A 27,310-nucleotide genomic window follows, 5' to 3' on the forward strand; every position below is an offset into this window, starting at 1 on the left:
CTATTATGCTCTCTTTAAATCGTTTGAATGCTGAGGAAGGAGCAACAGCTGCTAAAAGATATTTGCTTATAAATGCTGCAGAATTAATCCAAGAAAGGTATTTTGAAAATACCTTGGCTTCAAAATTGAAGTCAAAAGGTATGTTACTTTGGAGAAGAGATTTTGCTTTTGTTTCCACAGAAAACGAGAGGCTCTGGATTTATTCAGAGTTAAGGAAAATCATCCTTGACCAAGGGAGACCACCTGAGCAATCTCTGGTAGGAACAGATGACCCAAATGTCCGAGTTCTTCATCCAGAACAGGTTCAAGACTGCTGCCTGAGATGATCAAGACTCACCGGATACTTCAGTCAGGACTCGATCATAACTCTAAATTTTCTTTAGGTCCCCATAAGATTATCAGCACCCCCAACCAGCAGGAAGTAGTCTGAAATACTACGCCCACATTCCCAAAAAATGGACTATGGATATTTTCCTTTGTTTTTTTTTTTTTTTTTAAAAAGAGGGGGAAGTGGTGCAGGAGAATTGTTTGTATTCTGTCAATCATGTTTTAAATAAACACAGATTGGCCAGACAGGAGGTATAAGTGGGAAAACCAGACAGGAAGTGGAAATGATGCAAAGAGAGCAGGAGAATTCTGGGGAGGAGAAAGTTGATTCCTCCCACTCCTGTACAGATCACCGAAGCAGCAGGAAGTGACCTGCCCCACTGAAAAAAGTACTGAGCCACATGGCTAAAATAGATCAGAATAATGGGTTAATCAAGATGAGAGAGTTAGCTAATAAGTAGCCTGACCTGATGGGCCAATCAGCTTTATAACTTACGGAGTCCTTTGTGTGATTTTTCTCTGGGACTAAACAGCTGGTAATGCTTGGGACAAGAAATCCAAATAATCAAGGCCCCTCATTCTACACTGTTAAATAAAAATACCAAAACTATTAGCTTATTCAAGATATTACATGTGGAATTATTTTAAAAAAACAACTTATGTTGAATGATAGTGGCACATATCATAGCACTTGGGAGGCAGAGGCAGGCAGATCTCTGAGTTTGAGACTAGCCTGGTCTACAGAGAAATTTCCAAGACAGTCAGGGCTAGATGGAGAAACCATGTATAGAGAAAAATAACAAAACCCAAGCAAAGCAAAAACCAACCAACCAACCAAACAAACAAACAAACAAACAAAAAGCCCTCCTCTCCCACCCTAAAACCAGCTTACACATTTGTGAAAGAAAGCATGCTATATTTTAAAACACAAAATTAATCAAAATTACCCATCTCTTTCTTTCCTTGGTCTTCATGTCACCACACACCATGAAAACATGTAAAGGAGAAAGAATTTTGATGAGATTTATTGAAGCAATCAGTGTATTATACACAAAAATGCTTTTATATTGTCCATGTTTACCTAGAGCTTTGGAGAAGCCTACCAAGTGCTACCAGACTTTGAAGAATCATGGGTCTCAGGATTTCAAATGTAATTACACACAGTTTCTGACCAGGGTTTGAGCCTTAGTCCAAACATTTCTGAGAATTTACTGTCTTCTTTTTAAACTTGTTGATATCCTCAAAGAGGCTGCAAATATATGCTGTGCATCTTATATTTGGGTAGCCACTGCCAGGATGCTTTTAAAAAGTATTTTGCGAACAGGTTCCTTACTTCCTAAATGCCATTGAGGGATTTCTTTATTCTCAGAGGTAACTTGTCAGAGATGGACCTTGGGAACTAGTGTCTTGCTGATTTATTTTTGAATAGCTTTTATCCTTTCAGGGACTGGTTCGATTCACTATGAAAACTTGTGAGAAAAAATAACACCTGTTTGCAGAGAGGGTGCTATGCACCAAGCATTTCAAGTGCATTTTCATTTAATGTTTACTGTAACAGAATCCTCATTTCACGGGCACTACAGCGGCAGAGGGAGACAGAGTCAATTGGACTGAGCAGAGGCAGGATTTGAACTTGGGGTTGTCTCTCCTGAGCCTTGGTTTTATTTTGTCACCTCATCTACTATTGTGTACCTGAGAAAAACACTTTGGCAACCAAAATTACAGACACTGAGAGACCCAGACTCTAGCAGATGCATAGTTCTAGAACAATCCCTGAACACCCTGGCTCTAAATCCAGAGACAGCAAAAGAAACACACCCTGGATCTGGGTCCTGAGCCAGCAAAAGAAACATTTTATCCCTGAATCCAGAGCCAGAGAAAAACACCCTGACCCTGAAACCAGAGTCAAAGGAACACGCTTTGCTCCTAGAACCAGAGCCTGTTAAAGGAATTTTGCTATGACTCTAAAACTAGAACCTAAAAGATAAAAAGGACCAGAGAAACACAGTTTGGCCCTGAAATCAGAGCAATCTCTGCCCCTGACACAAAACTAACCAATCCCGGAGCAGGAAAACCAACCAACCCCTGAGGAAGGAAGTAGTAACCTCTAGTCTAGAGACATGACCTTTCTGATCCTCAATCCAGGGAAATGGTAAAGTAGTAACCTTATCCTAGAGGCAGACTGTGACCTTCTCTGGACCTTAGCCCAGAGAAGTAACTGCCTCTAGTCTAGAGGCATAACCTTTCCCTGACCCCAATGGCTCCTCCCCTTCACGGGAGGAGCCAATCAGAAGCAAGCAACTCCTCACCCAATAGGGAGTATCCAATCACAAGTCTGTAACTGTATAGGTTTGGAATTCCTCCAGCCTTCCCCTCTTTGCCTGGACACTATAAAACCCTCCTCACACTACTTGGGGTCTCCCCTGCTCTGCTTGCTGCCCCTGGGTTAGGCTGCAGCTGCCCCTGGCCACTGCCACCGCTGCTGCTGCTGCTGCTGCTGCTGCTCCTCATCCAGATGTACAGGGAGGCCCGAGTTAACTCGCATTAGAGACTCTTTGCTTTAGCATTAGGTTTAGTCTCTTGGTGATATTTCCAGGTTCAGACTTTAGGTGTAACAACACATTTTAGAATCTTGTTTAGAAGCTATTTGGGTGGAAGTTTCACCTCAACCCTTGGCATCCTTATCCCTAAAGAGTCTGGGATGTTTGGTTGGAAGTTTCATCCCAGCCCCTGGTATCCATATATCCAAAGATTCTGGAATGTTTGGGTAGAAGTTCATCCTAAGATCCCTCCCCTGGGAGTTGCCTCAGTCCAGACTCCACCTTCAAGAAAGCCTGCCAAAGGGTCACCCCTCCCCATAGAGGCTCAAGACCACTTCTATAGGGTATTTAAACTGCCCACCAAAGAAAACACATGGTTTTCTGTCTTCCTTCCCCATATCCTCTCTAGGGGGGTAAGGGGGAACCAGAAAGCCACCCAGGAGCTTTAGTACCCATTAAACCTGGGTTTTTTCTAATTTGGTTTGATTTGATCTGATTTGAATTATTACATTCGCAGAGAGGTTTATAAGGGCCCCAAATCTTTTCAGCTGTATTCAGTGTTCTCTATATTTTGAATGGCAGTTACTAATGAAGACAGTCTATATATGTGGTAGGAATAATGTCACTGGCATTTCTACCTGAACTACAAGTTCATTTCACTTATTGGATACAACACGGTCACAGTGGATATGTCACAGACTTGTTCTTTCTGGAATAATCATTTTGTACACTGTGAATATGTGTCAGTCTGATTGGTTTAATGAAAGCTGAACAGCAAATAGCCTAGGCAGGATTTTGGAAGCAGAGAGAATGTTGGGAGAAAGAAAGCAGAGTAGCCAACAGCCAAGGACAATGGCACTGGGTTTTGATTCTACTGCATGCACTGGCTTTGGAAGAACCTAGTCTGTTTGGATGCTCACCTTCCTAGAACTGGATGGGGGGTGGACCTTGGACTTCCCACAGGGTAGGGAACCCTGACTGCTCTTTGGACTGGAGAGGGAGGGGGAGGGAAATGGAGGGAGAGGAGGAGGTGAAAAATTTTAATAATAATAATAGTAATAATAATAATAATAAAACCTGAAAAAAAAAGAGGTGGAGAAACCAGGAACGCAGTATGGATAGTACAGAGGAGAGGTAATAAAGCCATGAGGTACAAGAAAGTAGATTAATACAAATGGATTGATTTAAGTTATAAGAACTAGTTAGAAACAAGCCTAAGCTATTGGCCAAGCTTTCATAATTAATAAGAAGTCTTTATGTGGTTATTTGGGAACTGGCTGGGACAAAAAAAATCAGCCTACACTTTTTCCCATGCTCCCTTGGAGACAGAGAACCTGCTGTCCTTTGAAGTGGCACTGCTCTGTAAGGAGAGATTACCTCTCTACCAGACATCCATCCAGGGCCTGCCTCTTGCTTCTTTGTAATTCGTAACTCATGAAATCAAGGAAAGAGGCCACACTTCCTGGGCCAATACCTTATTCCTGCCAATTAAAAATTGCTTTGTTGACATTGCCTTGCACAAGCAAATGTAAATCTCAAAGAAAAACTATTTATCACCACAATCAAGGAACGGAGCACATTGGCCATCGTCAACACTGTATCCTGCCTCTTTGTGATCCTTCCCTTTCACACTCTGCTTCACTGTCTCCAAGCAACTGCTGCTATGTTTTCTGTCACTGTAGATGAGTTTCTGTTTTCTGGAATTTAATATAAATAGAACATAATGCACTCTTGTCTGGTCTTTCACTCAGCGCAGTTATTTTGAGGTACATTCATGTTGTCACAAGTGTTATTTCTTTGTCAAGAAAAGTGTCTAGACTGAACACATTCTAGAATTGTCTATCGCTCTGTTGATGGTTGGTTATTGATGGTTCCAGTTAGGGGCTATTAAAGATAAAGATGCTATGGATGTTTATGCACCAGACTGAAGAAACGTACTTTACCACTAGGTCGTGTGACTACTAAGTTTCCCACCCTTGCTCTTCAGGATGAAGCAATAACTCTAAGTCATGATTTAACTGTCAATCCATAAAACCGTAGTAATAATGGGGTCCTAACAATTTTCCAGTTGTGTTGAGAGAATCAGGTGAGGCTGTTCCTATCAAACCATTTGTGAAGTTATAAATAAGCTTTTCTATAAATGGTAAAAAGGAAAGACAATGTATGTGACTGGTAGGGGCTGACTCATCTGTGGGCATCTGGCTCCGGAACAAAAGGAATATCCTTGATAGTAAGTTTATTTGATGATATTCCCAGCATTGGGATCAATGTTCAGAGGTTTGTGCTATTCACAAGCATATTATTTATTGAATTCAGAAACCCACATACTTTCCAGTCCATACTTATGTCCTTATGACAGAGGAAAAATTATTGACAAAAAATGCAACTAAACATATTTTATAAGCATATTTGGCAGAAATAGTAATAAATCCTTACAGAGACAAACACTTGGGGTAAAATTCAGTTTCCAGGCATGCCTCTTTAAAAGTTTTACCTTGGAAAATTTCATTGCCCAACCTTGTGATTTTCCTCTGAAGTAGATTTTTTTTTTGCAATTAGATTTTCATTTGTTGAAAGGAGGAAATAACACACATTTAATCACTCACCAGGAGAAGCATTTCCATAATTTCCTGAAGCTGTAGATTAAAAATTTGTTCTTTAACTGTAGTACTTTATCCTGAAGACCTAGCCATCTCTGCAAAATATGAGCCTATCGGCTTTCATTATCCTCTCATCCATCTGACTGCACGTCACGTACCACAGCGCGGATCTTGACACAGCGCAAAGCCAGTTTGCTTTGGTAAATATTAGGACTTTCATCCTTGATCACTCTCCCTGTCCAGTGTTCCTCTCTGCTGGAGTGATGCAAATCAGAGGAGGCCTGACAGCCCTGGGAGGCAGAGCTGCTCCCATCTCCCAAGCCCTCCTCTCCAGGCAAACTGCTCTTTTCCCAGGTCCTTCTGCTCCAAGACCAGGTAGTGGCAGAGCCAGGAAGACTGCCACAGTGCCTGATCTTGCCGAGTCACCTCCTACCTCCTTAGGCGTGGAAGTTCATCCTGCTTCCACCAGGGCTGCTGTGCGCCCCACAGCGCATGGTTAAATAGTACCAGCTAGTGGTTCTGCCTGAAGATGTTTGAAAGAAGGAGAACTTTAAAAATGAAGCAAGAAAATTCTTGTTCCACCCGTGAACCTGCGTTAAAGTGGTGTGAATGCAGATGGCTACATATGCGCTTCTGCTGGGGTGTGACGCCACCCTGCTTTATTTAGCATGGCATTATTTTATCCGTTTAACATTTCAAGTCATTACGTTTTGAGCCATAGAGCATTGCTTTAGTCCATACACTAATAAAATAAAAAAAAAACCCATATATTTTGTGAAGTATTGCTTTTGCCCCTGTGAATTCCATTCCTTCAATCCCTCCCCCCATAAAAACTACTTTTAAAAAAATTCAAATTCACCTGTGTCTTTTGGCTAACATGATTTATGCCAACAGGCATGGAATTTGACCTTGGTGAGGACATTGAGGCAACCCAGTAGCAGGCAATTAATTGTTACAGGTTTTGATCTGTCTTCACTGAGGTGTTTCTCAGAGATTTGCTAATGACATTGTCAAGGACGACTGCCAGGTGCTCTGGGGAGGGCAGTATTTCCAGCTCCCAGAGGGAGCAGCATCTCAGATCCTAAGCTCTCCCCCCAGCAGCTCGGTTTCCTGTTCTAATTAGGGCTGCATTGTCTCTGAAGTATCCAGTCTATAGGACCAGATTCAGCTAAACAACCGAGGGAAAAGGGACCTTCTAATCCTCAGGATGTCACTTCTAAGGCAGGCCAGGGAGGAAGTGATTCAAAAGATGAGAACAGTCTAATTCTCTTACTTACCCAAAGCCTAACACATGGATTTCTTGGAAGCCTGGAAGTTTCTTAAATATCTTTTGCAACTGCAGAAAGAAAGAAATGTACTCGTTGATCCGTCTGGCTCTGATGTTACCAAATAAACAACAAACAAACGAAACCTCTAAACAATTTTGATGAGTCAGTTAGGGGACATTTGAAACGGAAAGCAGAAATAAAACATGTCCAACCCCCTCTGTTCATAGATATTTCTGAAGCCCACAGAGTATTTTGCTATTAGCTTAAAAGCTATATACGAATAGCTCTGAGATGGTTGAAATATTTATTTTACATAAAATATGTAATAACTTTAAGTTGGCATTTGGAGGGAGCCTTCTTAACTATAGCATTTTCATCTACGTAGAGTAATACCACCTTTTGTCTATGTAGCTAATGAGAAACTAATGATGTTCCCTGAATTGAATTAGAGGATTTGGAAAATACAACACGAAAGGTATTATTGAATGCTGAATGGCTGATCGATTAGATTTGTTCTTAGACCTGTATGAATTTCACAAGTTTCCTCAGTATGTGTTTGTTAGTGAGGCTCGCTCTCAGGAAGGTCTTCCTAGCTCCTCTCTAGGCCCCATCTCGGAGCCCCCAGGTTCCCAGGGACTGGGTGGTTCTCTCTAAATCTTCCTTCACAGTGGCCTTCTTTGGCTGACTTCCTTTTCTTTTCACTCTTCAGTTTTCTTTGCTCTGTCAGATTCCTGTCTTTCTTTAAGAGTTAAAACCCTGCAAGTTCCCAGCCCCAGCCTTCTCAACTCACTTCTTCCATAACCTGACCCAATCCAGCTTTCCTGGGGGAAGGCTACAAGACAGGAGGGTCTGAAAGGAAGGCAAAGTCAGTTATTAAAGGAGATAATAATTGTCCCGCTCGAGTGGGACACTGGGGACAAGCGAGGCTAGCCTTGTCGTCCCATCCCTGCCTCTCTCTGGTCGTCATCCCCACCCTCCGAGGAATTCTGATTTTCTCCCAGGGCTTCGGTGATCCATCAGTCTCCTTATACCCAGTCTTGAGTTCTCCATACAAGGATCATTTTCTTCTTTCAGTCTGCATTGCTTCCGGATTCCCCCATGTCAGACAAGCTTAGGTCCCAACTGAATGCTTTCTTTCATAAGTTGCCTTTGTCATGGTGCCCACAGTGAGAGAAAAGTTAGACACACTCCTTTCTGCTGTTATTTCAGTTACAAGAGGCCTATAGCTGGCCTTCCAGTGAACTGAAGATGACCTCTGACCTTCTCCATTTATAATATGCACTTCTATTTCTCCAAAACTCAATGGATTGTTTTCCCTCGGCCCGCAACACAGCAACTCCCATGTGCTGTTCACTGGATGCTCCCACTGAGCCTTTGTCTACTGAAAAGTGAGAGTTCCAGACTCAGGTGCAGTTTGGAGCATTTCCTCTCTCTGTCAGGCCTCATCTCTCACGTGTACCATCTAAGTTCTAGGAGACCCGTGCCCTTTGGTCTAGGGTTGGAGTCCTCTTTATTTATCTTTATCTCCCTTGCTCTTGGAATGCCCTGAATTGCTATCCACACAGAGTGAATGTCACAGTATTGCTTGATGAGTTGAGTTCATCTCTTCGTTCCCCAGGCTCATCAACATGCCCCTGCTTTGTCACTGTGTCTAAAATCACCGCCACTCTGCAGCTCCAGCACCCAGGGCCTGTAGCAGCGATGCACAGATAGATAATCCCCAATCTCCTCTGGGGCTTTTGGGCTGCATCACGGAATTTTTTTCCAGCAGACTGATTTACCTTCTAATTATATTTTCTTGTGCCAATATTAAAAATAGTTTTCATTTCCTGAACCTATAGGAACTCTGGCGATGAAAGCGGCTTAGTCTGGGTGATAAGAAGATACCGCGCAGGGCTGGGTTTAAATATTGGTGCTATTACTTTCTAGAGCAAACTCCTGAGTTTATTGCTTCATCTGAGTCATGGTCTTTTGATCAAAATGGGACGATATCCATGCCACAGGATACCAGTAAGGGATGAGGGAAAAAAGCAACGCATGCCTGGCCAACAGTTAGTGACTTTTATAATTTGTTATTATTTTTTGTTTTGTACTTTTCCTCCTTGGTTACTAGCTCCCTGAGAGTCTCAGTCCCCATTCCCCTTTACAACCCTCTCCCACCCCCAAGTGTGGATTCAAGAAGGTCAGACCCAGCTTTTAGACAGCTTTTTCAAAAGATTCTCCAGGGGAGGGCAGATGGAGGGTTCCCACTGTGGTATGGGGGAAGGAGGCCTGGGGAAATAAGCGTGTGTGCCTCTCCCCTATTCTGTAAAGAACTTAGCAGAGAAGCAGCATGGGAAAGGAGAGGTTAGGCTCCGCAGAGCTGGGCTTTATTGGGAGCACACAGGAAAGGCCCTTGTACATCCTTCAGGCCTGCACTTGTGTCCTGTGAGAGCAGCTCTGGGTCCACAGTGAATCTGGGGGGTGAAGGCTCAAGTGTGTGCTGCAGTGTTTGGAGCAAGGCACAATGATTCTGAAGTATTTTCCTCACAGAGACTCTAGACTACTGTGCAAGCAGTTAAAGTGTGGAGGCTCCTCAGTACTTCAGAGGACTATCTTCGTTATAACCTGCTGGCCTGGCCTGTCACCTGGGTACCCTGTCCCTTTAAGAGACAAGCCCAGTCCATTCCCAACCCCACCTTCCACTGAGGCAAACATAAGGTCTCTGCCTCCTTTCCAAGCCTATTCTGCCTCTTTCCCTCTCTTCTGAAGAGGTAACTACTGCCTCTCCCCTCCCCTCCTCTCTCTCTCTGCCTCTCTCTCTTCTCCCCGCTTTGTCCTTTCCCCACTTCCTCCTTCCTTTCCCCCTCCATAACCATGAAATAAATTTTATACCCAAACTCTTTTGGCATGGCGTATCTGTCTGTCTCTCACTTGCTGTGGCTGCACTGAATAGGATCGGTTCCCTCACCATCTGTTTATAAATAATAGCAATCTTCCCTCCGCTCTTGGAGTGCCCCACAACAAAGGCATTTATGTAGGAGATGTTTTTGTTGTGTGTGTTCATGCCCTCTTTGTGAACCTGTCTGAGTCTGATTAAGAATCAGCTTTGCATCACAGGGTGTAGATGGTGTCTAGGGACGTGATGACAAAAGCCTTCAGTTAATTCTGCTAAGTAATCTAGTGGGGGCCTTCCCATCATGAAGCACTAGCCACTAAATTGCTAATTAAGTGCCCACTTAACCTTATTAATAATGCTAAATGCACAGGGGTCTCCCTGATTCTGCCAGAATGTATGCTAACGGGCTATAAAAAAAACAGCTACAGCTGAGTTTCACTGATTGTTTGCACAGAAGAAAGCATTCGGACAACAACCAAGTGGTTCCTTTTGACATTTGTATTAAATTGCTCATTAGTTTTATTGTGGAAATTAAATCACTGCAAAGCACTGTCCATTAATTTCTAATTAGGCCCAAATGACTACTAATACAGGCTATGGGTGGAGTGCACTGATTGGGTTTCTAAGGCAGGCCTTGCAGGGGTCCTGCTCAGGAGTCAGTGAGGGGGCAGGAGCTACAGACGACTATGCCATCGGTAATGGCAGGCTTTGCTGAAAGAGTCATCAGTATTGATGCGATAGTCTTTGGAGAAGAGTGTGACAAGACATAGGTTTGTTAGTAAACTTTTCAAGGACTAGAGGGCAACTTGATGATACAGTTATCCTTTTTACATAAACATTCATTGGGAAAATAGAAAGCCTTACAGTAGTGTTGAAGGAGCGAGGCTTGACTACCTAGGTTAGAATCTTTTCTTTGCCAGGTACTGGCTGTGTTGGCTAGGGATGTTAATTTGTCTCCTTGTGCTTCAGTTTCCTCATCCGTTAAATGGGAAATGATGATGTGGGATTTCCCTTTGTGTGCTGTGATTACCATTAATGAATAAAGAAACTGCGTTGGACCTATAGCAGGGCAGAAGTTAGGTGGGCGGGGAAAACTAAGCTGAATGCTGGGAGGAAGGAGGGCGGAGTCAGAGAAAAGTCATGGAGCCACTGCCAGAGACAGATGCTGGGAACTTTACCTGGTAAGCCGCAACCATGTGGCGATACACAGATTAATGGAAACGGGTTAAATTAATATGTAAGAGTTAGGCAATAAGAAGCTAGAGCTAAGGGGCCAAGCAGTGATTTAATTAATATAGTTTCTGTGTGATTATTCCAGGGCTAAGCAGCCAGGAATGAACAAGCAGCCTTCTCCAACAAAATGATACTTACTGTACTGTCTAGTTTTATGTCAACTTGATACAAGCTAGAGTTGTTAGAGAGAAAGGAGCCTCAATTGAGAAAATGTTTTCTTAAGACTGGGCTATAGAATAACCCCAGTAGCACAGACACTGAGAACCAACAACTAATAAATGGGACCTTGTGAAACTGAGAAGCTTCTTTAAAGCAAAGGACACAGTCAACAAGACAAAACGACAGCCTACAGAATGGGAAAAGATCTTCACCAACCTCACACCAGACAGAGGTCTGATCTCCAAAATATACAAAGAACTTAAGAAATTGGTCATCAAAAGAACAAATAATCCAATAAAAAATGAGGTACAGACCTAAACAAAGAACTTTCAATAGATGAATCTCAAATGACTGAAAGACACTTTTAAGTGTCTTTAAAGAAATGCCCAATATCCTTAGCCATGAGAGAAATGCAAATCAAAACAATTTTTGAGATTGCATCTTACATCTGTCAGAATGGCCAATATCAAAAGCTTATGCTGGAGAGGCTTCTGATGGGAGTGCAGACTGGTACAGCCACTTTGGAAATTAGTATAGCGATTTCTTAGAAAGTTAGGAAACTATTTACCTTAAGACCCAGCAATACCCAAAGGATGCTTAATCATACCACAAGGACATGTTCTCAACTATGTTCATAGCAGATTATTTGTAATATCCAGAAACTGGAAACAATCTAGATGCCCCCCCTCTCAACCCAAGAATGGATAAAGATAATATGGTACATTTACACAATGGAGTACTACTCAGTGGCAAAAAATAATGACATCTTGAAATTTGCAGGCAAATGGATGGATATAGAAAAACCTATATGGAGTGAGGTAACCCAGACTCAAAAGAAAAATATAATATTTACTCACTCATAAGTGACTTCTAGACTAAAGCAAAGAAAAAAAAACCTACAGTCCACAATCCCAGACAATCTAGACAACAAAGAGGACCCTAAAAGAGACATGTGCGAATCTACATGAGAAGGAGAAAAAGACAAGACCTCTTGAGTAAACTGAGAGCTTGCGGGTCATGGGAGAGTGTAGAAGAGGAGGGGTAGGAAGAAAGGCGAGCAGATAAAAATGTATAGCTCAATAAAAACAATTAACAAAATGATTGGACTGTAGGCAAACTTGTGGGGCATTTCCTTGACTCTTGATTGACGGGGAAGGGTACAACCCATTGGTGGTGGTGCCGTCCCTGGGCTGTCCTTCCTGGGTCCTTCAGGAAAGCAAGCTGAGCAAGCCATAAGGAACAAAACAGTAAGCAGCACCCCTCTATGGCTTCTGTATTAGTCCTTGCCTCCAGGTTCCTGTTCTACTTGAGTTCCTGTCCTGACTTCCTTCCACGATGAGCAGTGAGTTAGGGTTTGGGTTAAAGTTATGGTTTAGTTAGGGTTAGGGCTAAGTTTATGGTTTGATTAGGGTTAGACTGAGTTTTATAAGATTCTCTATTATGCTCCTTTAGATGCTCATACTATCAATAAGTCAGATGAGAGTCTGTGGCCAACTTCTCTCAGTCTCAGCAAGGTCTCAACTTTTCCTTGAGAGCAGTGGCTCTTTTCTTTCATGTGGTAGTACCTTTTATAAATGTAGCTAAAAACAAAAGGAATATAAGGCTTCATACTTAGAAACCACACTTACAGACAGTCTGGATGCACTCAAACCTTTCACAGCAGGGCCAGGTAAGAAAGGGTCCTTTCTTATTGTTTGATAATTCACTACTCACCTCTCACCTAGAGAGGAGATGTATACATAAAACCTCCTTTACATCCAACCCCACTCATCATCAGCAGTAAGTCAATTAAATATAAAGGATCATCTCTATAAACTGAAAAGCCAAGGATTCTGTAGTGTTCATGAACCATACACCAGTACTTAGACACGGATTATTAAGCAGAATGAGCAAATGATGAGTTTGTAACCTGTTCCATTTGGTATTTAAAACACTCTTCCTAGCAAATTCTTGATACAGTTAGTATATCTTCAGAGGATTTGGACACCATGACAAGACCTGGCCTTCTTTTCAGCCTTGTCTTAAACCCCTTCATTAACACCTCTCTCCTTTTCATTTGAGTTGACATAAATACAAACTATTTTTAACTTTGCTACATTTTTAGTATTCACCATGCTGCCTTCTTGGTCTTGATGGCTTAACACATATATATCTTCTCACTCCACATAAAGAACCCACAACAGACCAGAGAAATGGTTTTTAACAAAGTCCAACTTAGTGAAGCAATAGTGTTTTATTGGAGTTTCATAAAGCAGTATGTGTGAAGAGCTATTTACCGGAGCAGAGGCAACAAAAATGCAGCTGCATCACCAAAAAGCCCACCCCAACACTAGCCATGACTTGGGAGAGCTGCATTCATGGAGCTAGAGAGCAAGACTTGCAGGTAGCTTTGCAAGTTGGGGAATATACTCTCTGCACTCCACTGGTGAGTTTCCCTTCCCCTACAGTTGTTCACTCCTCTTATAACTGTGAGGAAGTACCTTGCTCCTTTCAACACACCCAGAATTGTGCTTCTCAATCCTTCCTGGAGAGAATATTTCAATTCAGAGGAAAGTAATAGTCAACAATGGCCTTCAACATATCTCCCTTTAGGAACTTAAAAAATCAGTAGCCCTCTTATACACAAATGGTAAAGAAGCTGTGAAAGAAATCAGAAACATCACCTTTCACAAATAGCCACAAATAACATAAAATATCTTGGGATAGCTTTAACCAAAGAAGTTAAAGACCTATTTGACAAGAACTTTAAGTCTTTGAAGAAAGAAATTGAAGAAGATACCAGAAAATGGAAAAAATCTCCCATGCTCTTGGATAGGTAGAATCAACATAATAAAAATGACAATCCTATCAAAAGCAATCTATAGATTTAATGCATTCCCCATCAAAATTCCAATATAATTCCTCAGAGACCATGAAAGAACAATAACCAACTTCGTATGGAAAAAAAAAAGAACCCAGGATAGCCAAAACAATCATGTACAATAAAGGAACTTCCCGAGGCATCACTATCCCTGACTTCAAGCTCTATTACAGAGCTACAGTAATGAAAACAGCTAGGTATTGGCATAAAAACAGATAGGTGGATCAATGGAATCAAATCAAAGACCCAGATATTAATCCACACACCTATGAACACCTTATTTTTGACAAAGAAACTAAAATTATACAGTAGAAAAAAGAAAGCATCTTCAACAAATGGTGATGGCATAACTGGATGTCAACATGTAGAAGATTGAAAATAGATCCCTATCTATCCCCATGCACAAAACTCAAGTCCAAATAGATTAAAGACCTAAATATAAATCCGACCACACTGAACCTGATAGAATAAAAAGTGGGAAGTAGCCTTCAATGTATGGGCACAGGAGACCACTTCCTAAATATAACCCCAGTAGTGCAGACATTGAGAGCAACAATAAATAAATGGGACCCCTGAAACTGAGAAGCTTCTGTAAAGCAAAGAACACAGTCAATAATGATGTGGGATTCCACTCTGTATCCTGTGAATACCATTAATTGATAAAGGTTTCGGGCCTGTAGCAGAGCAGGGCAGAACAGAAGTAGACAGGGAAAACTAAACTATATGCTGGGAGAAAGAAGGGATGAGTCAGAGAGAACCCATGTAGCCAACTCCAGAGACAGATGCTGGGAACTTTACCTGGTAAGCCACAGCCACGTGGCAATACACAGATTAATGGAAATAGATTAAATTAATATGTAAGAGTTAGCCAATAAGAAGCTAGAACTAATGGGACAAGCAGTGATTTAATTATATAGTTTCTGTGTGAAACTATATAATTTTGGGGCTAAGCAGCCAGGAACAAACTAGCGACCTCCTTACTACACAATAAGACAACAAGGCAGCCTACTGAATGGGAAAGGATCTTTACAAGCCCCACATCAGACAAAGGACTTATCTCAGAAATATATAAAGAACTCAATAAATTAGACAATAAAATTCCAAATAGCCCAATTAAAAACTGGAGTACAGAACTAAACAGAGTTCAACCATTTCAACAAAAGAATCTCAAATGGCCAAAAGACACTTAAGGAAATGTTCAACATCCTAGCCATCAGGGAAATGAAAACCAAAACAACTCTGAGATATCATCTTACGCCTGTCAGAAAGGCTAAGATCAATGGCTAAGAAAGGCTAAGATCAGAAAGGCAAAGCACCAATGATAGCTTATGCTGGAGAGAATGTGGTGCAAAGGGAACACTCATCCATTGCTGGTGCGAATGCAAACTTGTACAACCACTTTGGAAATCACTGTGGTGTTTTCTCAGAAAATTGGGAATCAACCTCCCTCAGGATCCAGCAATACCACTCTTGGGCTTATACCCAAAAGATGCTCAATCATACCACAAGGACATGTTTTCAAATATGTTCATAGCAGCATTATTTGTAAGAACCAGAACCTGGAAACAACCTAATTGCCCGTCAACTGAAGAATGGATAAAGAAAATGTGGCACATTTACACATTAGAGTACTACTCAGTGGTGAAAAAACAATAACATCTTAAATTTTGTATGCAAAATGGATGGAATTAGAAAATACCTTTTTGAGTGAGGCAATCCAGACCCAAAAAGATGAATATGATTATGTATTCACTCATAAGTGAATACTAGGTATAAACAATGGGTATTGAAGCTATAGTTCATGATCTTAGAGAAGCTAAGTAACAAGGTGAGCCATAAGAAAAACATATATAGATCTACCTGGAAAGTTGAAACAGATAAGATTGGGAGCATGGGAGTAGGAGGGAGAAGGGAATGTAGAAGAGAAAGAGGAGGGGAGAAGCGGGAAGAGGAGAAGAACTTGAGGGAATGGGGTAACCGAGATGGAGGAAGGACAGAGATGAGAGCAAGAAAAGAGATATCTTGATTGAGGGAGCCATTGTGGGGCTATCAAGAAACCTGGCTCTAGAGAAATTCCCAGGAACCCACAAGGATGACCCCAGCTAAGACCCTAAGCAATAGAGGAGAGGGTGCCCAAACTGACCTTGCCCCGTAGCCAGACTGATGAGTATCTTAAATGTCACCATAGAACCTTCACCGAGCAACTGACAGAAACAGAGGCAGAGACCAACATCAGAGCACTGAACTGAGCTCCCAAAGTTTAGTTAAAGAGTGGGAGGAATGAGAATATGAGCAAAGAGGTCAAGACCACGAAGGATTCACCTGCTGAAACAGTCTACCTGAGCTAATGCGAGCTCACCAACTCCAGCTGGACATGGAAGGAAGAAGCGTAGGACAAATTAGTCCCTCTGAATGTGGTTGACAGTTGCAGTTGACTGGAGGAGACTGAGGGGCCGCTGGCAGTGCTATCAGGATTTATTCCTCCTGCATGTACTGGTTTTTTAGGAACCTATTCTCTTTAAATGGATATCTTGCTTAGCCAGACTTAGCAGGGAGGCCCTTGGACCTTCACCAAAGCATTGTGCCTTACCCTCTCTATTGAGTAGATGGGAGGTGAGGTGGGGGGGTGGTATGTGGAAGGAATGGGAGGAGGGGAGGTAGTGGGAACTTGAACTGGTATGTATAATGAAAAAAGATAGTTTGTTTTCTTTTTAAAAAAATATGAATAAAATAACATAAATTAAAAAAAAGAAAGTTCTGTGCATCATTGTGGATTTGGTGTTTCAGTAATGGACTCACTATACCGGGTGTATACTTTGTACCAGCCCTGGTCATGCCTACAACCCTTTTTGTCTCCCCACCCCCTTTCCCATGCTGCTCTTAGCATTCATATTCTACATTCAACAACATAGTTAGATTTATCCTGCAGAGAGTTAAAGATCATTTGAATCCTGCCAAAGACAAAGAGATAAGATAATGCTCAACGACAGAAAAATTATCTTAGGTCAACTCCTGCTCTAGTAATTGATGAATAAACACTATAATTATGTGTACTTAAGGTCATGTGTTTAAATTGCATCAAATTGCAAAGATAGCATTGGTGATGTGGTAGTAAACATAGATTTCTTTCAAATCCAGGAGTGGAAATATTAATAGTAATATAACATTTTGAATTGAAAATTTACATAATTAGATTTTCTAGTTAATGCATAGGAGATCATTTTATTTTAATCTTCTAAAATTTTAATCAGTTTTACTGATATATAATTGACATATAAAAAGACGAAAGCATTTAATATACACCTTGATGAATTTTTGAAAAAGTGTGTACTCATGAGGCATTACCATAATGACAATTTACATATACAGAATATTTATGGATTTTACTTAAATGTGTTAAAAGCTTACTAAAAATCAAAGATAATTTAAACATAAATAACATTGACCAATGAAAAACTGGTCTGGACAATTGCCCGAATATTTTGGAACTTAGTATGTGTTAGTTTTCTTTTTAGTGGTTAACAATGGATGCCTGGTCACAAAAAGTTGGAGCTAATAGCTAAAGGAGGCATAATATTCTGTTGACTCCCAGACAGTGCCATGACTTCGGTGTGGGTATGCAGGCTGGGTTCACTCACCTGCAGTTGGGACTGTTTCGCCAGCTCCTGGTAGTACGGGGACTCAGAGTTGGTGAGCTCTGACTTGAACCTGTGGTTTGGCAGAGAGATGCTGAACTCCACCTTCTCCTCTGGTGAGATTTCAGGCACATGAGTGGGTTCTGTTTTGCTTTTCTAAGTTAATGAAAAAACAAAAAACAAAAACACAAAACCAAAAGCGCCTCTATTAAACCACACACAATCCACTTTATTATATAATATGTGTTGCTATTGCGTCAAGAGTTGACCTGCGAAGGTCCAAGCAGTTTTGGACTAGAAGTCCTGTTAATAAAGAGTTGCTTCTGAATTTTCGTGACAGACAAAGTAAGACACTACTGGAGCTCCATTGGGTTGGTTCTTTATGTACTTATTTGAGACAAGGTCTCACTCCGTAGTCCAGGCTGGCCTTGAATTTCAGTCAGTCCTCAAATTTTATTGTTTTACTTATTTTGAGTCAGAGTCTCATTGTTGCCCAAGCTCTTATTAAACTTGCTATATAGTTAAGTCTGGCCTTGAACCCTTGATCCTCCTGCCTCTGCCCTCCAGTGCTATCATCCAGCTTCAGCATGTGTTCAAATAACACATGATAACTGTCTATACTTATAGAGTACAATGTGATGTGTTGATACTTGTTTATAATCTGGAGAGGTTGTGCCTGGGTTGTTAATATATTCAGCACCTGAATATATTAATTTATTAAATTTATTAAAAAAATTTATTTAATTTATATAAAAAAGTATCTTCTTGGGTGTATGTTGAAAATGTTAGAATCTTTTCTCCTAGCAACTTTGAGGTATATAACGTGGTTTCCCTTGGCAGTTCCGCATTCTATTCAACAGCTCACTGACGATTTCTCAGGTTTTACTGGAATCTGTACCCTTTGGTTCAGTGTTCACATTCTCTCCTCCTTTGGACTCTGAGGAATTGCTCTATTTAGAGTCCACAAGTAAAAAACCAGATTTAAAAATACCTCTCACCTAGTGCCTTCAGAGACTCACTATGACGTGTGGTTAAAACCTAGAGTTTTTCTGCACAATTAATGTTTCCCAGAGTCTTATTCATTTTCATTCTGCAGCACTGATTGCTGGATTAATAAAAGACCACATTCTTCTGCTTTTCTCCTCCAGGAGAGTCTTCTTATAACATTTCCACCTCCATAGCACCACTCTCCCCACCCCTTTCCCCTCTCTCTGTCCCCCCCGCCCCCGCCATATCTCTCTCTCTCTCTCTCTCTCTCTCTCTCTCACACACACACACACACACACACACACACACACACACACACACACATTTTACTCATTCTACGTTTTGTCTGAAATACTATTTCCCCTATCTGGAGTCTAGAAACCTTTGTCTCCCCTGAACATTGATTGGCACTGCAACTCTTGTTTGGTACCTACTCATGTACTTGCCTGTTATCCCCTCTCTATCTGCAAGTCTTGTTGGTCCACATAATTCTCTGCCATACAACCACCCGCCCCAAAGCCAAAACAAGGAGCTGTTTATGTATTAAACTTAAGAAGTGTGCAAGTGTAAGGAATGTACTTCCTACAGCCTGTCCTGGCTTATCATTTCGTCCCAGTCACCCTTAATGGTAGCACTCAGAGTGTTCTGTCATACACAATTGCATACATGTTCTTTGGTGCAGAATCTGTCTTGCTTATCTTGGGATATTTGATGTACATCCCTAGTCTTGGCAAATCAGTGGACTTGAGCTAAATATACCGAGTGAAAGCATGGAGCACAGATACAGACAGTAGAGGCTGCTCGTCAAGGGTATAGCAGATGCCAGATGAAATATGTGTGGATATTTACGCAGAGGGAGGAACCTACACCAGATATTGAAGGAAATGCGACACAGGCAATGTGAAGAAAGAGGAAAGAAAGGCTAGGCATCCTGCAAATTTTGTGCTAAATATTTTGAATTATAAAATATTTTTTTCCAATAGCACTTTGCCTGTTGGTGGGGCAAAAGTTTTCAGAGAAGCACATTATTTTTATTCACAGCAATAGTTCAGCTGTACCTACTGCCATCTTGCCTGAAGGACAAATAGAATAGTCAGCAGGATGCTCATCAGGAATTCTCATGCAGGGCTAGTACGATGGAATTTTTGGCCCTCACTTTGCCTTGTGCTTTGGAGAGAAATGGAAAAGATGGAAGTAGGGGAAAACATTTTATAGATTCCAGGGGAGAGGAGGTGTGGCCACAACACCAGTGAGAAGATGGGGAGTTCTGGCTTGTTTTTCTCTGCACTGCCAAGTCCACTTCTCATGAGCAATGAGGGCAATGTTTCTCTGCTTCAGCACTGTCTGGATCTAGGCTTCTGGGAAGGATCAATGCTTCCCTACGTTGATATTCTAAGCAACTCTCACAGCTGTATCAGCCCACATGGTGACTAGTGAATCTCTTAGCCTTAGGTCACTGTTTCTATTTTCCCTTATCTTGATGTGAAGGATTTGATACATTTGATATACTTGTACTGTACATGTCAGACACTAATACTTGACTCTTGCTACCAACAAGGCTTATATTTTAGTGGAGAGTGAGTGATCGCAATTGATTGATTGATTTTAATGCTTGGGAAACACTATTATCTGTTATGTACTGGTGAGAAGGGTTTTTGCTTGCCTCTTGCAATTCCCCCAATATTATCCTAATCCTCAACCTATTTATTCCCTCAGTCAGTAATAATAGTGAATAGAACAAAGTCACTGAGATTGTAGAGTGATGGAAACACAGTACAAGAATGTTGAGTGTCTGATCCATCCAACCTTTCCCCTTTCACCAAGGCTAGAGATACAACTAACTGTTAAGGGCTTGCTGTTCAAGACTGAGGCTCTGGCTCCCAGAATCCACAGAAAAGTCAAGAGTGCATGGAAGCCTGCCTATAATCCTAGCACATGTGTGCCCACATACATGTGAACATGCATACACATACGTATGCACACCACATACTCATAAATAGGAGAAAAAAATAACAAAAAAGAAAAGACCAGACACATGCATGAAAAATTAACAACTCAGAACTTCTTACTGTTGTGGGCTTCTGGATGTCTTTGAGGGTGTCATTGAGAATCTCATTAAGATGTGTGTCATCAAGAGGGAGTGGGAAGGGCCCCCGCGACATGCTGGCAACATCTGTAGAAATTAGGAAGATTTCAGACACAAAAATAAGACTAACAGAATTTAAATTAGAACAAGGTCAAATTTCCACAATTCCATATGTCAGATAAATGCATTCTGAACTCACTTTTCAAAGATCCCATACGTATGTCTTTGAGCAAACTTTGAAGTCATACTTTCAAGGTCCGTTAAGTTATTCCTTCCGGGAACAAAATTTGGGGTTTCACTATATGTTGTACAGTTAAATGATTTGTCTAATGAGACCTGATTAATGTTTCCCTTTGTGATTATGTAAAGGATGTAAAGACAAGTGTTTATATTGAATCTGTTCTTTTGGACATTATCTGAAAACATTAACCAGGTCTTTAAAGTCTAGATTGCTTTAGCAATCAGTAAATTTTAATGCTTAAAAATTTAGATCATGAACTCCAAGAGAAGAAAGAATATTAAGATGCCATCAATCACCCTTTGAGTTTACTTTTCTTTCTTCCCTTCCCTTTCCTTCCTTCCTTCCTTCCTTCCTTCCTTCCTTCCTTCCTTCCTTCCTTCCTTCCTTTCTTCCTTCCTTCCTTTCTTTTTAAGTTAATTATGTATGTGTGCTTTTGCTCTCAGAGGGTGGAGGAGGACTTTGGACCCTCTGGAACTGGAGTTTCAGAGGGCTGTGGGTTTCCCTGTGAGTGTTACGAACCCAGGCTACTTCCTGTGTCAGAGCAGCACGCGCTCTCAACCACTGAGCTATCTCTCCAACCCCACAAGACACACCCTGGAAAGCATTCCTTTTAAAATGACTATCAGAAACCATTTCAGACCCCTGGGGAAAAATTAAAAACATTTAAAGGTATCAAGTAGTAGAAGTCTAGGTTCTAATCAAGGAGTAAATCATTTTAGCCTATGTGTATTATTATTTTTAGTATAGATTATAATTATTTTTAAGAAATATTCAAGGAAAATAGTGTTATGATTAATTAGTTTATATTTAGTCAGAAATTGCTTTCCTTTTTATTGGGCAGAAAACATAGAATGTATTGCTGTAGTTTTGAGCCTTAGAAAACAGAATATATCAATTTAAAATATTTGTTCTTTCTTCATTCCCCCTTAAGAACTTTTTAAAGTATTCTTTAGCTCTGTGAGATTCTATGAGGTCATTGCACTTAGTGTGGAATTGTGGGTCTTATTGAATTATTTGGAGAAATGACTTAAAGCACACACACACACACACACACACATAGTTTAGATTTATTTGTTTTATTGTTTCATGTGTATTGGTGTTTTGTCTACATGTATGTCCTATGCAATTCATGTGTGACTGGTGCCTGCAGAGGTCACAAGAGGGGAATGGAGTCCCTGGGACTGGAGTTACAGATGGTTGCAGGCCACCATTATGTAATGTCAAATTGTCTACATCTATTTCCTTAAACATTTATCATTTCTTGGTGGGAATCAAAACCATTCTTTTTAAATACACAGTAATTTATGATTAGTTATAGAGTAACCTTACTGTGGGACAGAGTTTGGAAAAGGTGATACTTTTGGTTAAAATTGTCCTTGTCATTTGGTTGATTAGGATCGGGAAGAATGGTATCTCTGATATCTTCCTTTATAGCTATAGCTGAACAGCCTGTTGCAAGCCCTTGAGCTGGAGAAATTCTTCATGGAGCAGGCTTCCTTGGGCCACCAGTCCTCAAAGCATGACATGGAGACTTATTATTAGTTATGAATGCTTAGCCTTAGTTTAGGTTTGTCCCACTAGCTCTTATAACTTAGTTTAACCTGTTTCTGTTCATCTACATTTTTCTTCGGGGTTTTTTGCCTTTCATTCTTCATACCCTACTTCTCCACGTCATGTCTTTCTGTCTGGCGGCTGCCTGCCTGGCTGGACCCGGGCATGTCTCTCTCCCTCATTTTCTCCTCCTGGGCCTAGATTCTTTCTCCTTATTCTCTCTGCCTGCCAGCCTTGCCTATCCCTCTACTGCCTAGCTATTGGCCATTCAGCTTTTTATTAGATAAGTCAGATGTCTAAGGCAGAAAGGGAAAACAGCAACACATCTTTACATAATTAAACAAAGGCAACATAAACAAATACACATATTTACATAGTTAAAGTAATATTCCAAAACATAAACAAATGTAACACATGTTTACATAGCTAAACAAATGCAACAGAAACAAATGGAACACACATTTACATAATTAAGGTAATATTCCATGACGCTCCACCCTGGGAGAACAATTCAACCTACCCAAACTTTATTATTTTATTAAAAATTGGTTATACCTTGATTTCATTCCAATAAAAATAGCTTAGTTATTAAACTAGATTAAAAATGTTCCTATTAGACTGTCCTAGTTTGCTGTCATGAAGAAAAAATATTAGGACTAATAAAACTAGGACAAACTATCAGGTTACAGTCTCATCTTTTAGTACATTTGAAGATGATCCTCTGTTGCTTCACACCTAAGATGCCTGGTAATACTTCTTACCAAATCCTAATCTTTGTGGTAGGTTGGAACTGAAAATGAGAGAAAACATGGTGTTTGTCTCTTTGAAACTATCTTAATTTGTCTAATAAAATTATCTCCAGTTGTATCCATTGTACTACAAATGACCTAGCTTCATTCAATTTTATCAATATTAATTTTGGTCTTCTACTTCTTTTTTTCTGGTTAGTTCAGTTGTCATTCTTCTTAAAAACAATAATGTATATTTAATGAAATAAAGGATACATATATGCAATTAACACACATACTACACACACAAACAGACACACACACATATGTTATTTTTAACAAAATCTCAATTGTCTGTTTTTACCAATAAAGAGTTGGAAGCCAGATGCTGAGTGAAAAACCTGTTAGCTCAGAGAGGCCGAGAATGCGCTCAGCTAATATTCTTCCTCAGCAGATGTCCCAGAACAACTCATTTTCTCCTCCGCTGTTTCAAACAAAACCCATCAAACCGAATGTCCCTGCTTCTACTTCCTGTACAGCCCTCTATCTGGCCTCCCGATTCCCTACTACTCCATATGTTTTTTTCCTCTCAACTGGATGCTTGCTCTATTTCTTAACCTATGGTTGACTTTATTCAATCCTGTATACACCATTCAAGCAGAAAGCTGTTGGATTAAAGATGTGTGATAGAACTGAGCCACACCACAGCTAGAAGCAGGTTTTTCGGTAAAGAACGCAATCTTGGGGTTCACCGTGTGATCAACTATCCCGCAACACACACACACACACACACACACACACACACACACTCTGTAGTTTCTATCAATTTCTAGTTTTATTATTGTGGTCAGATAGCACAATTCATTGTGTTTGTTTGAAGACTTGCTTTGGAATCCTAAAACGTCAGTTTTAGAGAAAGTTTTGTGGCTGCTTAGATGGTTTCCGTAGTGTTTGGTAAAACATCCTGTATATGATTATTAGGTCCATTTGCACTATATGATCTTTTAATTATAATGTTGTTTTTTTGAGTCGTTTGTCTATATAGCCCATTTCTTTATGAGAGCTGGATAGTGGAGTCACACCCTGTAATTGTGTTGAGGCAATCTCACCTTTATATCCAATGATGTTTGTTTTTATAAAATTAGGTATCAGATGTTTTGAGTATATATGCTTGGGATCGTAGTATCATTTTGATGATTCTTTTCTCAATTAGTGAGAAGTGACTTCTTTTATCTCTCTTGACTACTCTTGATGTCTATTTGTTAGATATTTATATATTCACACATGTTTGCTTTCTAGTTCCATTCGCTTCAAATATATTTTTCCATTCTTTCACCCCAAGTCTGGTTTGTCTTTGTGTTTATTACAGACAACAAACGAGAGACCTTGTTTTTAAATTCAGGCTGTTAGCATATGTCTTTTGATTGCAGAATTGAAACTACTAACAAAGATATTATTGAGAGATGGGTATTAATTCCTGTTATTCTGCTGTGTTTGTGGCGCCTTCCCAATCTTCCTTGGCTTATTACTATTACATGTGGTTTAGTTTTTCTATGGACTCGTAGGTCTACTGAGCTCACTGTGCAGTAGTTCTGGAGGGCTGGTGCATGCCCTTAGTTTCTTTAATTTGTGTTTATCATGGAATATTTTTAGTTTTTTCTTCAATTATGAAACACAGTTTTGTGGGATACAGTAATGTGTATGGGCAGCTATTGTCTTTCAGAGCATGGAACACATCACTCCATGCCCTTGGTTTTAGAGTTTCTGCCACTTTCCTGGGTTTGCTTTTCTGTGTGACCTGTTGTTCTTCTCTCTCTGCTTTCTTTCTTTCTGTGTTCTGCAGACTTATTGTTTTAACTCTACTGTTGACATAAGGAGGTTCTTTTCTGGTCTTATCTCTGTCATTCTAATGCCTCCTGTGTCTGGACCATCATCTCTTTCCCTAGATTTAGGCAATTTTCTGCTATAATTGTAATTGGTTGTATTTCCTTGTGCACCTGCACACACACACATACACACTACTTTTCTTGATTCTGTGTTCATGATTCATAAATTTCATCTTTTAATGATGTATCACATGTTCTACTTGTATTCTTTCATTACAACATCTCTCATTGTCTGAATGTTATAATTCATAACTATGCATCCAAGCCTTGATATTCTGCCCCCCCACTTGGTCAGTCTATTGGCAAGACTTTCCACTAAGGTTTTTATTTGATCTTTTGAAAATTTTTAGTTTCATAGTTTCAATTTAATTGTTTTTAAGCTTTCCTTTTCTTTATTGAATCATCCACTCTTATTTTATTTTTAAATTTTTATATGAATTGGTGTTTTGCCTGCGTGAGCATCTGTGTGAAGGTATTGGATCTCCTGGAACTAGAGATATGAACAGTTGTTGTAAGGAGGCCGCTTGTTGGTTCCCGGATGCTTGGCCCCAAAATAATCACACAGAAACTGTATTAATTAAATCACCACTTGTCCCATTAGCTCTAACTTCTTATTGGCTAACTCTTACAATTTAATTTAACCCATCTCCATCAATCTGTGCATCACCACCAGGTTGTGGCCTACCAGCAAAGTTTCAGCACATCTATCTCTGGCAACGGCTCCATGGCTTTTCTTTGACTCTGCCCTCTCTTTCCCAGCATTCAGCTTAGTTTTCACCACCTAGCTCCATTCCCCTATAGCTCTCTGCTATAGATCCAAAGGTGTTTCTTTACTTATCAGTGGTAATTGCAGCATACAGAGGGATATCCTACATCAGATAGTTGTGAGCTACCACGTGTGTGTGTGTGTGTGTGGGAAATTGAACCTAGGTCCTCTGAAAGAGCAGTCACGGCTCTGTGAGCCATCTATCCAGCTCCAAATTCTCTATTCTTATAACCACTATGTGAATTCTTCGGTTGGGTTTCACCTAACTTACTCTTATTAGAATACATTACCATGGAATTGGATATTTTGAGAAAAGACATGGTGCCTTTATTTGACTTTAATTTTAATGGTTGTGTTTCATATGTTTCTTCAGTGAGACACATGCATCTCCAATGCATTAGGTCATTGACTGGATATTTGGATTACTGATAGTCTTCAGCTGAAGTACATGGAGTGTTCAACTGGGATTAGGTTGTAGTGGGGTTGAGGTAGTAGTCCTCTTCATTGGACTGTGTATAGTTCAATAGCTAAACCTCAGCCAAGGTACTCAAGCACTGAGCACTAACTCCAGCAGTACTCTGTGGGTAGATTACTACCTACAGACTCACCCCAAACGAGTCAATAGACTTACTTTCAAAACTAGCCCTTTTTTTATCCTCCTTTCCTCCATAGTAATGAAGTGGCTGTCACTGGTGATGAGGCCTGAAACCTCAGTGATGCCCATGTGGTTCCCACAGGAGTCTGAATACTGCTGATGTTCACCTGCAAATCCCGAGACCCCCAAACCTTAAAAAATGGTTTCAATTTAGTCTTTACTTAATGAATTTAATTTTGCCATGAAGGTTCTTAGCAGATAAAACATCCTGCTTAAAAATCAGAAAAGCAAATTTTAATGCTATTAATTTTATTGTTTTTTTTTACTGTCTAAAAGAAAGTAGCATGAAGTGTTTTTTAACAAATGCTTTCTGTAAACAATACTTTTCCAAATACAACTTGATATTAAGAATCACAGGTCAAACCTCATAATTTATAAGAGGAATTAGCAAACTATACAACTTTGTGGCTTTTTTGTTAAAGAATGTCTTTCATTACTTTTTGTAAGTGAAACTGAACCAGTCTTACTGCATTATTAGCTATGTAAGTCTAGAAATGGTAATTTTGACTTGAAGAAATATAAAAATGAAATCCCAGAAACTTCTCTGAATGTCAAGAAATAAATATGTGAACTTGATTGTCATTGTCTAAAAATCTGCTTTTTAAAGGCACAGATTTAAAGGAACATCCTTCCCCTGATTTTTTTTTGAAAAACAAAATCGAGATAAGATCTTGTATATGAAATTGACTATAGCTTCAAATTTACTGTGTTGCTAAAGATGCTGAACTTTTGACTCTACTGCCTGCATTTTCTGTGCACTGGGATTATAGGCATATACCACCAAATCCAGTGTAAGTGATGTGTGGGCTGAACCTGGAGATTTATGTATGCTAGGGAAGTTCTCTACTGAGCTCCATCCCCCAGCTCCAAAATTTTCTCTTTAAATCCAATCAAATGAGAAAAATACTGT

General features: G+C 40.2%; 1 protein-coding gene across 1 annotated transcript in view; it reads right to left on the minus strand.

Annotated features, from left to right (window-relative positions):
* Impg1 (interphotoreceptor matrix proteoglycan 1) overlaps positions 1-27,310 on the minus strand; it is a 121,049-nt gene that overhangs the window by 78,697 nt on the left and 15,042 nt on the right. Inside the window, exons 5-8 of the mRNA XM_048435693.3 lie at positions 20,557-20,660; positions 17,504-17,656; positions 6,745-6,803; positions 1,275-1,295 (exon numbers count right to left, since the gene is read on the minus strand). Of these exons, the coding sequence (XP_048291650.3) occupies positions 1,275-1,295; positions 6,745-6,803; positions 17,504-17,656; positions 20,557-20,660 (337 nt within the window). The remainder of the gene's footprint in view (positions 1-1,274; positions 1,296-6,744; positions 6,804-17,503; positions 17,657-20,556; positions 20,661-27,310) is intronic.

This window comes from Myodes glareolus, chromosome 4 (assembly GCF_982192425.1).
Source record: "Myodes glareolus chromosome 4, mMyoGla1.1, whole genome shotgun sequence".
Taxonomy (NCBI): Eukaryota; Metazoa; Chordata; class Mammalia; order Rodentia; family Cricetidae; genus Myodes; species Myodes glareolus.